Source organism: Dendrobium catenatum, unplaced genomic scaffold (genome assembly GCF_001605985.2).
Source record: "Dendrobium catenatum unplaced genomic scaffold, ASM160598v2 fragScaff_scaffold_974, whole genome shotgun sequence".
NCBI lineage: Eukaryota > Viridiplantae > Streptophyta > Magnoliopsida > Asparagales > Orchidaceae > Dendrobium > Dendrobium catenatum.
This window is the reverse complement of record NW_021319436.1, coordinates 1,790,196-1,808,008: the sequence shown is the minus strand read 5'-3', so window position 1 is coordinate 1,808,008 and position 17,813 is coordinate 1,790,196. Positions and strand designations below refer to the sequence as shown.

The 17,813-nt window shown below is 36.8% G+C and overlaps 1 protein-coding gene across 1 annotated transcript in view; it reads right to left on the bottom strand.

Moving 5' to 3' along the window:
- Nucleotides 1-15,694, bottom strand: part of LOC110101879 (probable protein S-acyltransferase 12) — a 25,719-nt gene extending 10,025 nt beyond the window's left edge. Inside the window, exons 1-2 of the mRNA XM_020829970.2 lie at nucleotides 15,214-15,694; nucleotides 6,481-6,733 (exon numbers count right to left, since the gene is read on the bottom strand). Coding sequence (XP_020685629.1) covers nucleotides 6,481-6,733; nucleotides 15,214-15,417 — 457 coding nt within the window. The 5' untranslated portion in view covers nucleotides 15,418-15,694. The remainder of the gene's footprint in view (nucleotides 1-6,480; nucleotides 6,734-15,213) is intronic.
- Nucleotides 15,695-17,813: the final 2,119 nt, after the last annotated feature.

Below are 17,813 nucleotides of genomic sequence, written 5' to 3'. Positions count from 1 at the left end.
AGAGAGAGAGAGAGAGGAAGAAAGAGAGAGAGAAGAGAGCAATCCCATACCTCCATTCCAAGCCCAGATCTCCGAACTCCACCTTCTCACCAAGCCGAAACCTCCTTGCTCCAGCCGACTCTGCCTCCTTCCTTCCTGTTCCGATCGGAAGTTACGACATTTTGTTCGGAGGCAGCCACAGGAGCTCGCTTGGCCGTGAAGGTAACGTTCTCCCTCTCACCTGCTTCTCGGCCAAATCCCGTGACTCTGCCGAGCCCGAGAGTGAGAGAGAGAGAGGGATTTTTGTTATTTTATTACTATTATTATATTATAATTAATTATAATTAAAATCTATAATTAATTATAGTTAATAAATTCAGTATAATTAATTAATGATTAATGATTAATTATAATTATCTGTTTGATTATAATTAATTTTAATTACTTATTAATTAATTATAATTGTAATTAAAAAATTAATCTTAATTAATTAATAATTAATGATTGATTATTAATTATAATTATTTAATCAATTATAATTATTATTAATTATGATTGATTATTTATTATAATTACAATTATTAATGGTTAATTAATTTTAATTGATTGATATTAACTATGATTAAGTATGGTTAATTATAAATTAATTATAATAAGATTATAATTAATTATAATTAAGTTATAATTAATTAAAATTAAAAAAATGCTCCCCCTTCCCTCTCCTACATCGGCATGCATGACGGACCGGCAAACCACCCATGCACGCTTTTCTCTAGCGTGGTGGGAGGGAACCCGGTGCGACGCCAACGACGAGATAGGCGAGTGACTCCTCGATCCTCGTGCCGACACCGACGAAAGCTAAGGTATAACACTCCTAAACTCTAAGCCTTTGAAAACTCGTTCCCGACGCTTGCAACGCGGCGAACGACCAACTCATGCACGCTTTTCTCTAGCGTGGTGAGAAGGGAATTCGTTGCGATGCTTGCGACGGGGCGGGTAATCAAAACCCCATTTCCGGCGTTAGCGGCGGACCGGAAAACCAACTCATGCACGCTTTTCTCTAGCGTGGTGGGAAGGGAACCCGGTGCGATGCCTACGGCGAGGTGGAGTCAAATATAAAATTGCTTAATTTAAACTGGTGCCCACAAACGCCTTTCTCTGGCGTGGTGGGGAACAAAATTATTACGGCCGCGGTGTCCTCTTATGAGGGCACCTACCGTACACGCTTTTCTCTAGCGTGGCGGGAGGCCCAGTTTTCCGTAGTTTTCCCCTAAACAGGGGAGACGCCAGAAGGCTGCCGAAATTTCGGGTAAACATAAAATCGTGCTTGGGACAATTTTGAGCTTTACTTGGACATTGATTGGAGCATCAAATGTACTTAATTCAAACTTAAACAATCAATAATAAGTTCGAATGAAAACGAAACAAGAGAATGGCTCGAATTCAAATGAATTATATGGGACTTATGAACTCGAACCGGATTGAACAGAAGTGAACAATTTGATTGAACTCAAGAGACTACAAAGGACTAGACTTGAACAATTTTGAGCAAGGATATAGAACTTGTACTCGAACAAGAGCAGAGGACTTATGAACATGGATAAAACTTGATTGAACAAAAATGGGACTTGTACTTGGACTCATTTGAACTCAAACGACATTAATAAAAGGCTTAATTCAAACTCAAATGAAAAGAACAAAAACTTGAACTTGAATTCAAACTTAGATTTGAATTACAACAAATGCAAACTCAATTTGAATTTGAGTATAATCAATGTGAACAAGTTATAAGAAATTTGAATTCAAGATGAGCTTAATTTGAGGAGCAAACTCATCATACAAGATTTGGGTCATCCTCTTATGATAATAAAAGACTTACAATAGTCAACATGACCTAATTATGTGCAATGATCAAATGAACAGTGATAAACAAATTCTTGCATACCACTTGATCACAATCACACAATGACATATATTGGATAAAGAAAATTCTTTCATCCACTAGCAACAATCAAGACAAGAACACAATTCTACTACGAATAGTGGCATGAGATCTCCAATGTACTCATGAATAATATTCATCCCTATCATATTTGCAAAGTAGCAATAATTTTAAGGAAGGGGATATTCATGAAAAATATAAGAAGAGACATGCGACAAATGCAGCAGTATTCCAATTTACACCAGAGTAAGATAATGATGGTCTTTACGACAGTCATGCAAGAAGATGTAGTGACCCCTATTACATCTACTTATAAGCATTAACAGAGGTTTGTACCAAGCACACTAGTCTACTTGTACATAACGATGGTGGATGAGATGCAAAAGCAATAATCTCCTTATAACCAACATCAAATGTCTTTCGACTACAAGCAGTGACGAACGACATATAATGACTTGCAAATCAAAACACATGAAGAGATCGTCGATGAATGTGGTTCAACCAACAATTAATATCAAGTTACAAATAAACATCTTGGTTTGCATAAAAGGCAATAATGAATGGTATGCTGTATGAATAAGGAATCCTCTGTAAGCATGAACATGTAACATGTCATTTTCATATGGAGGCTGAAGGTCATAATAAAGGCTGGAGGACCATAATAATGGCGAGCTCCTACGAGCTACCGTAGGAGACCTATTATACGCACAGTCTACAAGTGAATACAAAAGGACTATAACAAATATCAGCAAATATAAGGCAGGAGATTAGTTAGTGCACTACAATCTACCTGTACAAATCATGCAAGTAATGCACGACAGTCTACCTGTACGAAGCAGCGAACAATTCTATCCAGAAGCTGCTACGCCACGCCACCGGATCTGCAACACTCATACGAGCAGACAGAAGGTGTCCACAACTACAACACACGCCACCGAATCCGCAACTTCTATGCAAGCGGACAGAAGGCGTCTACAAATACTTTCAAAGTACCCCCGCATGTGCACAGTAGTTTGTATACACATAGGTACACTAAAAGGGGTAAAAGCAATCTTGACACCCGTATGGGCCCCGGCGAGCGTGTTATTGGTACACACGTGACGTCTAGGGATGCAGTGCGGGTTATTAAGTTTGAACCCGATCCTCCTAAGCAAATAAAAAGGAGTAGACAGTGTATAATTATAAAATGCTCCCAAACACCCGCATGGGCCCCGGCGAGCGTGTTATTGGTACACACGTGACGTCTAGGGATGCTGCGCGGATCAACAAGTGAATTCAAATTCGAACCCGATCCTTCTATACGGATCAATAGGAGTCGACAAGGTTCGAACTCTCAAACAAATATACGATTGCTACGACCGATATATTTGTCTTAATACATTCGTATTAGGCTATGGCCAGCGCCAATACGCTCCTTATTGGCATCAAATCCTTGAGATATGAATCAATAGGATATGATCGATATGGCACAAAGCCCTCTGTTAGCTAAGGCGGATTCAAATTTGTCCCCTTAGGCAAATATCCAACCCAGGTCTACAAGATACCCCTGGACGAAGCAACCCATGGCTGTCGACAAGGATCCTTCTGTCAGGTTGGGTCGACTACCTCCTCTGACTAAGTAGACCAGGGACCATGATGACCCGGGATGACGGAACCATGGGATCTTGATCGAGTCCATCATCCATTCCCCCACCATCCGCTTCAAGTGCAAGATAGTGTTTCTATTTTGAATATCAAAATCTCCAAATTCCCAATTATTTCCAAACCTTTCCAAACCTTTCAAAACACCCAAATCTAAACTCAATTTCCAATTTCCATATCCATGCTACTACTATATGCCAGATAACACGTATTTCTATACGTATCTGATTGACGACTAGCCTTAATCGAAAGTTCTCTCTCATTATTGGGAGGGGTAATTAACTATAGGGGCTTGCGCCTATAGGAAACCAGAACTCATATCATAAAGTCCTCACAAAATGAGGGCGAAATCTCAGGGTAGTGTCTTATCTACAAACCCATCTGCCTTCCAAAATTTATCTCGGAACTTAGTTCGTTAAAACTCCCTCGCCGAATAAAAAGAAAAAGCGAGCGGAGGCCGGGGCCGAATTTTCGGAGCCCACACTACTCTTCAATACCACAACTCTTGAAGAATCTCTTGAGACGTTGCTTGCTCAAAACAACGAATACCAAAAAGATTTGTTTAGGGTCAAGAATCTGAATCTGTAACGCCCATCATTTTGGTTTTCTACTTAGTTTTTTTACCATGCCAGACCCAAACTACCCATCTCATTTGCTCGTAAGCAATTAATATCATGGCAAAACAACTAAACTGTTTGACACTCCATCTTAACCGAATTTTTATTAGTTTTACTAGCCTAACCTCTCAACTCCACTTTCCAAACACACAAACCGGATGCACCAATTGTAATGTAAATGGAAAGGGGATGAATGAACAAACATAAAAAACCATTGAAATTGAATAGTGATGAAAATAAAGAAGGCCGTGGTTGAAAAAATTAAATCAAAACCCAAAAGATAGGAACCCAGAGAAATGGCATAAAAACCCATTAAATGCTGGTCCAAATCAACCAGCCCTGATTTGAAATAACCAAGTTAGATAGCCCTGGTTCAAGTAAAAACCAGAATCAAAACAATCCAACTTGTGTAGGTGCCCCAAAAACAATGTATTTGAAAGACTAGAAATCCATAACTTGATTATAAAATCCTATATGAACAAAATTTTCTTTTTAAATATTAGATTTGCACGTATTCTATGCAGGGTAGTTAGGTCCGCCACTCATCTGGGCTTCTTTATGTTAATAAGAATCTAATTTTTATGATGAAACCTTATGTGAGGATCAAACAAAGAGCTACTAATCGACAAAAATTATAAACTTTGCATCTTTATTTGAATGACTATAATACCAGTCCAAGCATGTCCATACAAAAGCAAGAAAATAGAGCAATAGGAAAAATACAATAAAAATAATATTCTCTATAATGAGAGCAAATTACAAGAATAAATACAATGAATTTCTAGTAAATATTTAGCATATGTGAATATTAACACGATAACCTAATAACTTTAGCACCTTCCTACAAACTCATAATGGTACATTAAGTAGCATTGAGAGTTTATTTAGTGCAAGAAGCCAAGAAGAACCAAGAGATCCAAGCCAAGACCGGTTTAATAGATTGTCCACATATTCGTTAGGAAATTTGAGAAAAAAACAAGTGATCAAAGCGAGGTGAGCCTTTGTAGAAATAAATGTGACAAAATTTTCACGAGAAATAGGATCCTCAAGGGATCTTCTAAGGATCCTCAGGGAATCTTCATAAGATCCTCAAGGGATCTTGGGGATCTTCACAAGACGCTTGTATGATCTTCAAAATTGAGGACGAATCATTGTTCATCGAATAAGGCAAAGATGAGGTTTTATGATACAGAATCCTCACATGATCTTCAAGAGAAACAACAGGGTGACAAGAGATGAGACCATCGTAGGAGATGGAATAGTTGCATGAAATAGACATGAAGACATGAAAAGACATCACAAGAGATAGGAAATGTGGGCATGTCTATGAGATGACTAAATTGTGAGATGGTATAATAGCAAGCAAGTCAAGATACTTGAAACGAAGCTGAGTGCAAAGCATTGTTGTTCGACTGGCAATTGAAATCGCATTGCTTTGCAGTATGGAAACTGAGGTCGAAGCATAGGTAGGATCAAGAGCGACATGGGTAAAGGCCTCATCTTCTGGTTGCCAATGATCCTCCTGCATCCACTAATCTGTTCATCATGGATTCCTCATAATCCTCCAATTTTTTATCCACCATTATATGATGTCAAAACCCAAGACTAACTTCAAGATTGTGAGCTAGTCGACCGGACGGGGGTGGGTTCACATATTGTTATCGAAAAAGATACAATATCTTCAGGTGTTGGTTTCCTTCACCATAATCCCTTTGATAAGATCGCGTGTCAAGTTGAGTATTACCATCTTCCCAATGATGTGTTTCAAGGATCTATCTCTCACAGAGTATATATAGAGGACATCTTTTCTAGTTAGTGTTAGCTCCGAAACTATGATAGAAATTATTAAGGATGCATCTTTACTTGCATAACTCTAATGCTAGCACAACCATGCCTATATAAAGGCAAACAATAGAACAATAAGGAAAGCATAATAAAGGAGGATATCCTAAGAATATAATAAAAGAATAAATAATATAAATTTCTAATAATATCTAACATATATGATCAATATTAAAATGGTAACCAATAATTATAATAACTCTTATTTGGAAATGAATATGTTCCCTAAAGCTTGTAAACTCGCTAAAACCAAACTAATGGTATTTAAGTGTACTAAGAACTTGCAATCTTACTATAACCCTTAAAACTATACATTTATTTTTTTCATGGTATTTTAATAAATGAATTATGAAGAAAGCCTTGCAGAGTAAAAAAGAAATTATTTCCCTCAGATAAAATACCTGAGAAACAATGCTAGCTTCAAAATAATTACACCTATAAAATAAACCTCTCACTTACAAACAGAGCAATGATGGCTGCGTGGAGGTTTGTTGTTTTGACAATGACTGCAGTAACGTATGCTTGGCCTTCTTCCTGATCCCTCTGTAGATGAAAATTCTGATTCCCTGGTATCAATGGCAATGTGATCTGCCAGAATCACAGAATTTTCTAATGCCGAGTAGGTTCCTTTTGAAGCAGGTTGCCAACCAACAGGCACTGCACCCGGATCATGAAAAACTACCATGAAATAACTCCATAATAGTAACACAAGCTGCAACACAAATAGATGAACAAAACAGGTCATCGCAAATAAAATGTCAATTTGGAATGCCTGACATATTTTCTACTCAAAATAAACAGAAAGAACAGAGAAGAATCCTGATAACTAATATGATGAAAGCCAAGCAATAGTACAGAAAAATAATTTTTTGCTCATCATAATTTTCACATAGATACATGATCAAGGTTTTGTTAACCATTAAACAAGAAATATATATTCACGATAGTTTAATTTGAATTTGAATTATGATCGTTCAAGCGTAACATTTGTTAAAATGAAACTTGCCGTTAAATTTTACGTTTTTAACCAGCACCACCAGCAAATAGCATTAAAAACAAGAGCTGATACAGGCAAAACCCTAACAAATATAACGAGCTTCCAAATAAAAACCTAACAAAACTGGACCATAAAAAGACACTTTGATGTAGAACGGGTAGGAGGCGTTGCAAAGGAGAGGATCTCCCCTCCAAATTTTGAGAACAATTTCAGCTTTTGTTCCCCCAAAACCTGAGAGAGTTTAGATTCTGGGAGGGGATGGGGAAGAAGTTCCAAAACCCTTTCAAAAAATCTGAAATATGACTTCAGATTTTTGAAAAATTCAAAAATCTGGGAGAAATCTGATAGGAAGTAGTCCAGGGAGAAATCGGCTTGATTGGGAAGAGAATAAGTGGGGAGAGGAGTAACCAAAGGGAGGCCTTGAATGCTTCGGCTAACAGCAGGTTAGCCCATTAATTTCTTTCCCCAAATCTGCCTTCTCCCGTGAACTGATTTTGAGGAAATCCACTGAGGGGGAAGCGGTGAGCTGAGAGGAAATTAAGAAATATAACTTAATGTTTATTCTCAGAGATTTGGAAATTAATTTAGAGCCAAGAGATGAAGAGTGTTTTGGCTGGAGCAAATAGGGAGAAAAGGAAATAAAACGAGTGAATGCCAAGGTGGAGGTGAGGTGGGCCGGCGGCATGCAAGGGGGAATTAATGAGGGGATTTATGATCTCTCATATTTGAATTTAAAATTCAAATAAATTTAAAATTCAGTAATGGGGCCGGCGGCATTACTGGGAGGGGAGAGAATTATGGAGGCAATCAATGCTTTCTAAAAATAATAAATTAAATTTGGGAATGAAGATATCATCCCAATTTAATTTAAAATTTAAATGGGCTTTGATTAAGCATGTTTCCTAAAATAAGGATTATAGATTAAGTAACTATTTCAAATTCAAATAAATTTGAATTTGAATAATTAATAGAGTTACCTAACATATGCAAACCAATTTAGGAAAGTCTTGATGGTACGTGGAGATGGAGAGGAGGGGAAGGTTGACCGGCGGCTAGAGCATTGGAGCCGGCGGCCAAAAGGTTGGAATCGGGTGAAGGTGGCCGGCGGCTATGGGGAAAAATTTGTGGAATTTCGGGTGGAGGTGAATCCGGTGGCCAAACGAAGATGGGGAGGAGGAAGATGAATATGACTAAGGGAAACAATAAGAAGGAACAAGACAAAGATAAAACGAAAGATAGAAGACAAGAACCGCGAGCCTCGGACTCTTCCGAAGACTGACGGGTGATCCGTTGCCCTTCCCCAAGGGACTTCAAATCACGAGCCCGAACCCATCCTGCGGCTAGTGACAACATCGCTTCCTTCCCATAGGAATCTCACTCTCGTTCTCTCCCAAAAGAACACAAGTGTGGAAAACATTTTTCATATCAATTAACCATCCTCTTACAATAGCTTAAGGCCCTTATTTATAGGCCCCAATATGAGAAAAATTGAAATTATAAAATTGCCCCTTGGGCCACCACACTCAAATAAACTAACTCAGGGGTAGAACAGGAAATAACATAAAATAAAAGCTAAACTTCATAAAATAAATCATAAATGACAACGTAAATTAGAGCCGTCGATTTACGACGCCTCCTGTGATAGATGCGCCAAATCTTCGTGCCGATGTCCGCATCACACTTTAACATATAAATTACACCTAATAAACAGAAACATGAAGCAAAAATCATGTTCATCAATATTGCTGTTAAAAGCACAAAGATGCATTAGTTTTAAGTGCAGTACAGAGTGGAGTAGTGGTTGTGCATTGCTCCCAAGAAAAAGAGCTTATAACACAAAAGACACTCAAAAAGTAACAAAGCTTTGAAGTTGCTTTGCAAAGCGCAAGTGTGCTCCACTCCCTCCTAGGTGAAAAAGAAAACTGGCATAGTGATGGGTTAATATTATGTGTTGCTCATCACACTAGGTGTGTGCCTTATTATTTCTTAGTTAGTAATAAAGTTGCTTATTAATATTTGACTTAAAACACCATAGATCATTTCATCATTTTGATTTATAAGAGGGTTGTTAAATAGAATAATGCAATGTAATGTTACATGTGATATATGTGTTTCAATTAGTTGAAGCAAGTGCATTATTTGCATTTTTTTTTTTTGTTTTTGGGAACAGGGGTAAACAAAACGCTTGGCAGCGTAACTAATCCCTCGGCGGAACCTAGCGAGGCCACCCACCGACATCAGCCCACACTTGCTTTGCCCCACTGTAGAGGGGATTTGAACCTGAAATGGGGGGTTCCCAACCGTACTCGCCCACCAACCACCCTAAAGCCTTGGTGGGTTTATTTGCATTTCAAACTTCAAAGCTAAAACATTTTTACACAGAATTTTGCTTTTACGCATCAACAATCTTATTCATAACAAAAGATAGAGTGTCATAATCAAATTCCTAATGCCTCTCTCAATCAATTATGAGCTTGTACACATGCTTCTAAATTATAATCATAATCATCTAAAATCAAGGCTAGATGTTGCAATGTTAAAATTCCATGTAACTTTTCAATTGCATCTAGCTTTAATTCTCAACATATATAAGATATAGCTCCTAAACCATTCTATGCAATACAAAGTACCCCAACTTCCCCTTTAGCACATGGAAGGACAACCATTCAATAATCCTACTAGTACAAATCTTAATGGCAACATCGGCTTGCAGACGAAACCTTGTCGACTTTCCACTCAGCCACATAGTGTCCGATAGGGCACCAAGTAAAGGAGGATCAGATGTGGATCCCAGGAATCGAACTAATTTCATAACAAACTTAGGAATTCTTTAAATAGTTGCATTGGTGACACTAATGAGTTTTCTCTACACACTCTCCCTCCTCCCTTCTTGCTTCCCTTCTTTCTTCTCTATTTTTCTTGTTTTTCATTTTCGATGTTTGTTGGCAGCAGCAAGTCTAAGTTGCTAAGGCTGGAGTCATATCATAATCAGTGCCCACCTATCTTTCATCCACTGATCATTCCGTGTGCCACAACAGTGGCAACATCATCAATGATTTCAATAGGAATCTCCAAAGAACTCCAAAAATGTCTTGACCAAATTGATCGAGGAAAGCGCTCATGCTACCACTCATTTGGCAGACGATTGTCGTACATGAATAAAAAAATTTCGTGTAGCAGCTAGCAGAATCAACAAGTGTGTGGAGGGAAATTTGTTTGAAAATGCAGAATATTGAAAGCTGCCTAGAGCAGATCATCCACTACACTTATCTGACGACAACAACAAACAACTCTTCTTCTTTGGGCCTAGCTCCTTCTGTTATACCTACTTCTTCTAGTACCAATGTTGCATTATTTAAAGGCAATCAAACTATCTCTTCCTTGATTCAATAGAGTACATCCTCCCGATTGGATCAAGAAGGAAAACCAGTACTTCACTTTCTTGAAAAAGCCAATATATCTCTATTTCTTCTTTCTACATGTAAGGGCTAAGCCACTATTGGATTCATTGGTTAGAAAAGAAACATCCATCATCTTCTCAGCAAGACTTCACACAAAACTTCGGCATTTTAGTCCTCAATATCAGGATTTGCAAGATGAACTTCTTAAACTATTGCAGCCAACATATACAGGTGATTTACCCTCACTGCTTTGAGTACTTTTGATGTTTTTGGACTTTCCAAATCTTCCTTGCAAAGTTCTTTTGCATTTGGATTACTCCCCAATATTCAATGTGAATTAAGAGCATTTGAGCCAACCTAATTAGTTCAAGCAACAAACTGGCAAAAGTAATGGAGGTTAGCCGCATTGAGCCAACAAAAATAGTTTTATCATACTTTCCTATCCATTGTTGAGTTTGTTACCCACACCTTCAAACCATTTATAAACTCAAATTTGTTATAACCGTAAAGAAAAGAACTGCAAAACAAATGATGGATCATTGTGAAAAACGTCTACGTTATAATTGTGACAGAAAAGTTTCTCCAAAACCATGTTTGCAAAGAAAAACTACATATATTGCTTATTAACTAGAAAACTTTTTATTTGACTCTTGATGAAAAAAATAATCTGTTGAAACTGCATAACGTCACTCATAATGATGAAAACAAGGATAAAATTAGACAAGAAATCAATGGTCATGCCTTGGCTAGGTAGCATTCCCCTCTTTCTTTTCAGTTCAAGGTTGCATAAGCAATCACGATGTTCCAATCTTGGTTAAAGCTAGTTCTACTCGTAATGTTATCCAAGAAGACCTAGCTAAAGATTCACTAATAATTGTTTTCCTTCCAAGCCTTTTATAGTAATGATTGTAAATGGTGATTCCTAGTTGTGTTCGGGTAGGTGTCCAAAGCTACCCATCACAATGCAAGGATATGATTTATATATTGATTGTTATATACTACAAATTCCAAGTCATTTTTGTGCTTGATGTTAAATGGTTTGAAGTTTTATGGAATATACTAACCAATTATGGCGACCTTATTATGAAATTTGAATGGAATGATAAATTTGTCTTATTGCAAGGTTTTTAGACAGCTCTTCCTAGCCCCCTTCCTTTTAATCGAGCTAAAAAAATTGCTTTATACTCAATCACAAATATTAGGATCCCATCTGTTGTTGTTGGATACATATGAAGCAAATACTCTTCTTATTCATCTACCTAACTCTCCTCTAGAAATGCAAAACTTAAGAGGAATATTATGTATGTCAATATTGCAAGACCTTTACCAATATGCTAATTTTTCTCGTGTTTTTCCCACTGTTTGGCTGATTTCCTGCTGTGGACAGCAGTTTTGCTGTGAGATCTTTGGCTAAAGTGATTAGGAAATACTTGGAATCAAGTATTTCCTATCAGAATATTATGTACGCACCATAAAAACCACTTTACCTTCACAATATGATATTAATCATCACATAAATATGCAAGTGCAACCAGATTCCAAACCTTTACATGGGATACCAGATCGAAAACCTTATTATCAAAAATTTGCAATTGAGTATCTGGTTCAAGAAATGCAGATTTTGAGTATCATCCATCCCAATCACTATCCTTTCTCATTGTGATAAATACTAGTTAAAAAGAAAATTAACATATGGAGGTCAGTGACAAACGTATTTTCCATACCAACAATGGTGAACTTTCAGATGACCGTTTTGTTATTATCTTTTATTAAAAGTTGGATTTACTTGATGTTTACCATTAAATATGAGTGGATAAAAGAGATATTTCTAAGGCAATTGTTCGAATGCATGAAAGGTACTAAAAGTTTCTAGTTGTCATTTGGCTTGCCTAATGCATCCGCTACTTTCCATGTAATTATAAATATCAATCTCAAAACTTAGTTGTGCCATTATGTCTTAGGTATTTTCAATGGCATACTTGTTTATAGCAAGTTCTTTTTCAGACCATGTTAGACACTTTTGGACCATTTTGGAATTTATAAGCACACAACTATTAATAAAGATGACCAAATGTGTTTTCAAGCCTATTCTAATACTGAGCATGTGGGCCAGCATTGTCACTCCATTCAACATTACCACTAACACGTTAAAGATTGATGTATCTTAGCTTGGTCTTAGCCTCTTAAACAATTACGTTGTTTTTAGGTTTATCTAGATATTGTAGATCTTTTATTCACAATTTTGCCAATATTGAAAGACCTTTACCAATATGCTAAAGTGAGATGCTTCTTAGTGGAATTATCGAGTGGCTCAAGCATTCCTTGCACTAAAAAATGTGTTACCTTATGCACCTATGTTACATTTTCCTTATTTTTCTAATCATTTTTTTATTGAAACATATGCACTCAAAATGGGCATTGAAACAGTTTTAACTCAAGATTCTCATTCCATTTTATTTTTCAACAAAAAACCATGTCCTAGAATGCAAACTTATGTCAGCTTATGTTCATGAGTTATATGAAATCATCGAAGCAACCTCCAAATGGATCCAATATTTACTGGGTGGAAAATTTACAATTCGAACAAATCAACAAAGTAGTAAGGGACTGATGCATCGGGTCATGCAAATGCATAAACAATAGAGGTCTCTAGTTAAGCTTCTTGGTTTAGACTTCAATAACGAGTATAAACTGGGGGCCAATAATTGGATGGTCGACGCCTCATCTAGATAGCGCAAGATTACCCATATAACAACATAATTGCTATTTGTTGGAGCCAAATTGATAAAAACTATTTGCTCTATTTTGGCATATTCTAAAGTACTTCATTCTTTGTTGGACAAGTTGAGAACTCAAACAACATGATTGTAAGAATTACATATTTTAGTTGAAATATCTCTACTGAATCAAGAAAATACTCTGATTATGTTCTTCGGGAAGGATTAATATTATGATTATTTTGTCTCCAACATTGGATCTAAAGATTTCACTGATGACGGAATTTTATTCTACTCCGATCATAAGGCCTAGAGTTTTCAGGCACATGTTAACTTGTATTTATGCTCAGTTCTAGTGTCCCCGAATTAAGGATGATATCAACCTTTTCCAATTTGTTAGCATGTCAAATCTAAAAATGAAATGTACAACAAGCTTACGACAACCTCTAAAAGCACCAAATGCAATTTGTGAAGACATATCGCTTGATTTTATTGTGTGTCTTCTTCATCCAATAGGAAGACTTGCATTATGGTTGTCAAGGATAGCCTGCCCAAATATGCTTATATGCTCATTTCTTTACACTATTTGTTGGTTTCACGGCAACTAAGGTTGCCCAAATTTTTTTATAGACATAACTAGACTTCATAGATTTTCAAAGACAATTTTAGTGATCATGATCACATATTTGTAAGCTCCTTTTGAAAAGATATATTTCAACTTATGGCACTTGTTGCGTGTCAGAAAATACGCGGCGGTAGAGTTTCTAAATTCGCGTCCGAGCGTTGCACGTAAGTTTAACACACAAACAGAAAAGAGGAGTGAATACCAAAATTTTTTACGTGGAAAATCCAAAAAGGGAAAAAACCACGGGGCCTCGCCCAGTTGTGAAGTTCCACTAGTGATTTTACAGATTACAGATGACTGATTCGTCCCACAAGTTGGGATAATCAGAATACAATTTGTTTCTTCCAGTGAGTTTACAAAATTTCTGTGAATTCCTGGCGTTTCTCGAAAATCCGGCAGAGTTCCGGCGTCTTCAGGCGGCAGGAAGAGTTTCGGCGGTGGTCGAGGAGGTGAGGAATCTCCTTTTCCCCTTTCTCCTCTTCTTCTTCTCTCTTCTGTGAGTTCCTGGCGTTTCCTGAAAGTTCAGAATGAGGTTCTAAAGTACTTCATTCTTTGTTGGACAAGTTGAGGACTCAAACAACATGATTGTAAGAATTACATATTTTAGTTGAAATATCTCTACTGAATCAAGAAAATACTCTGATTATGTTCTTCAGGAAGGATTAATATTACGATGTGATCGTATTATTTAAGCTCAGTTCTAGTGTCCCCAAATTAAGGATGGTATCAACCTTTTCCAATTTGTTAGCACGTCAAATCTAAAAATGAAATGTACAACAAGCTTATGACAACCTCTAAAAGCACCAAATGCAATTTGTGAAGACATATCGCTTGATTTTATTGTGTGTCTTCTTCAACCAATAGGAAGACTTGCATTATGGTTGTCAAGGATGGCCTGCCCAAATATGCTTATATGCTCATTTCTTTACTCTATTTGTTGGTTTCACGTCAACTAAGGTTGCCCAAATTTTTTATAGACATAACTAGACTTCATAGATTTTCAAAGACAATTTTAGTGATCATGATCCCATATTTGTAAGCTCCTTTTGAAAAGATATATTTCAACTTATGGCACTCAACTTAATCTCGATAGCTCTTATCACTCACAATAAGATGGTGAAATGGAGGCTACCAATGGCTGACTTGAGCAATATCTGTACTATTTCTGGACATACCTTCAAATTGGATTTCCTATTTACAAGGGGTAGAGTTGCCTTACAACACTTCACTTCAGCCATCATAAAACTATACACTACATCACATTGTAGATGATTGACCACCACCCAAATTATTGTAATCCAGCAACTCTAAGTTGCAAAAGCTGAAGTCCTATCACCTACCATCTAAATTCTAAACAGAAGCAGCCATCACCAAAAGTTTTCCTAAGAAGATATCCACTTGATTTAAAAAGCTGTGCAAAAAAGTGATAAATAATAGATTTAGCTTCTGAACCAGTAAATGGAAGAGCAAGACGATGACGAAGGCCAGGATGGAAAGGAGGCCGCCGTGTAAGAGCTGAGGACCCCAGGCGACGACGATGACAGCATAATAGGAGACAGCGACGATGGCAAAAACGAGCAGGATCATGATGTAGCCAAGAAAGCGGAGACCAGAACATAGGCGGAAAGGCTGGGCATCGCGGCAGCAATCGCCCATGCCGGCCGCCGGAATCCTCCTCCGCCCTAAATTAAGAATTTCCGGTCGCAAACCAGGATGCGTCCGTCGTCTCGAGCGGAACAAACGCTTCCAGATCTCAGCGGCCAGTCTCTTGGCTTAAGTGACTCCCGAAAACACCGACGTTGAATTTTACTCCGGTGATCAACAGACGTCGCGGCGCCGGTTTGGGATTTGTGTCAGTTTTTTGGAAGGGTTTTGCTAAGTTCCCTTACCACACCAACATCATTATGATTGTACAGGCCGACCTAATCCATTCGAGGATAATATTACGCAGAAGAAACTTCTTTTTTTTTTAATTGCTTAAGAATTTTTTTTTTATTGGGGAATCATTCAAGAGATCTAGGTGGGATAGTATCCCATCAAATCAACCCAAACAGAGCAAAAAATCAATAAAAAATTCTCAGCGGCAATAAAGGTTGCCACTTGCAACAAATGAAGAAGTGGCAAATTATTGAAGATTGGGTTCACTCAAAAATGTTGGTTTCGTGCCATCAAAAATGGCTAAGTGAAAAGAGGCACTACACAATTCTACTTGGCCTATTGGTTGAAAGCTTATGCTTCCAACTAAGAGGTTCAGGGTTCGAGTCTATGTGTATGCGTTGTGTGTATGAGTTTGCCTTAAATGACCTAAATGTCCCAAAAAAAAAGAGGCACTAAAAAGGAGAAAGACAGACTTAAGAGAATAAAGTGTGATTTCGTACATTATTCTTAGAAAATTTTCAGAAATATATTATTTAAGAAAATGTCAGAAGTACAATAGTTGAGAAAATGATTCAAATGAGCTTAACTGATTTTCTGATCCTTATTATAAGTTTTGTATATGTGGGGCTAGTTGTTGGTAAGCTCGCTGAGGGATTAGCTACGCCGTTATGCACCTTCTATAGGGTGGCAGTGGGTAGATACCCCCGTTTCCAAAAAAAAAATCTTTGATCTTTTACTTATAGGTGGAGATCTAGGTTAGGCATTATAAAAATTTATGTGCGAAAAAAATGAATAAGTCATATGATAGAACTTTAGTTGCTATTATATCAATGTTGATTAGTTGTATTGATTTATTTGTTGTGTACACATTAGCTTTGTGGTATGATTATAACTATGAGTCGTAAAGATATCTTATGAGGTTTTCTCCTTTACCGCTCTTTCGACCAGCACTAAGTTTAGGCAATACATTGAAAAAAAAATGTCCATTTGGGCTAATGGCTCTGGTTAACATCATTTTTTTTACCTTCTTTAAGGTCCTTTCATTTAAAGAGAAGATTTATAAAATAATCCATTTCGAGTCGCCCTTATAGTCTGTTAATGTTTCCCTTCAATTAGTGCAATAGATCAGTGACATAGCATTAATCTCAACATAAATTCAAAGGTAGCTATTTCCATTTGGACAAAAAAATTATGCTATGATATCATAGAATTATTTTTCCTTCAAAATTTAACAACAACGCACCTACTTTTGAGTGCTATGTTGTATTTTCCTTTTTTACCATTGTATAATGCATTCCAAGAAACTATGGCTTTGTTTGGGACGGCTTTCTTAATGCTTATTAAATGAGTTTTTTAGTATAAAAATTAAATTTTTAATACTAAAAAATTGATTTAAGAAGCAATAAGAAAGTTGTCTCAAACGAAACCTAAGTATTTGTGTGAGTGCAATTCAAATAGCAGAGTAATTAATTGAAAATTTTGACATTCGCCATGCATTTTGAAATCAGTAGTTTTGACTGATTTCTAAATACATTGTAAATTCTCTGTCATTAACTACAATTGTCTACCATCACAGTCCGCCATCGCTGTTAACCACTGTCTACCACTCATTATTTTTTAGTAGCACTGTCAGTCATCATCATGATTAAACTTTACACTAAATTCTTTTAACTTCAAACAAAATAAATAAATAAAGACAAATCCCCTCTTAATACACATAATAACATTATTTCAGAAAATAACAGTCACATTCACAAACATAAACAGATAAGTCCTAACTCCACCAAGCACCGAGTTCTTTGGATCCACAGTCCGATCATGTGAGAGCGGGTCCCCTCTCTTTAGTGCCTTTCAGTACATAAGTCATACTTTCATTTATAGAACATATTTAATTATTTCTGACATTAAATGTAATATATTAACTCCTCCCGTCCTGCAACGAGTCTTTCATTATAAATCTCTTTCCTGAAGCCTCTGAGCTGTGAATTTTCAATTCAAATCATGCTCAGATCAAATTCAATTCGGTCGCTTACAGCTTATGCTCGCGCGAATTGAAATAATTTTCTTATTATTTTTTAAAATAATTTTTTAGAATAAAAATTTTTAATTAAAAAAAATTGGTATAATAAAATTATTTAGAAAACCAAATGAAACGTTAATTAGATTTTATTCGG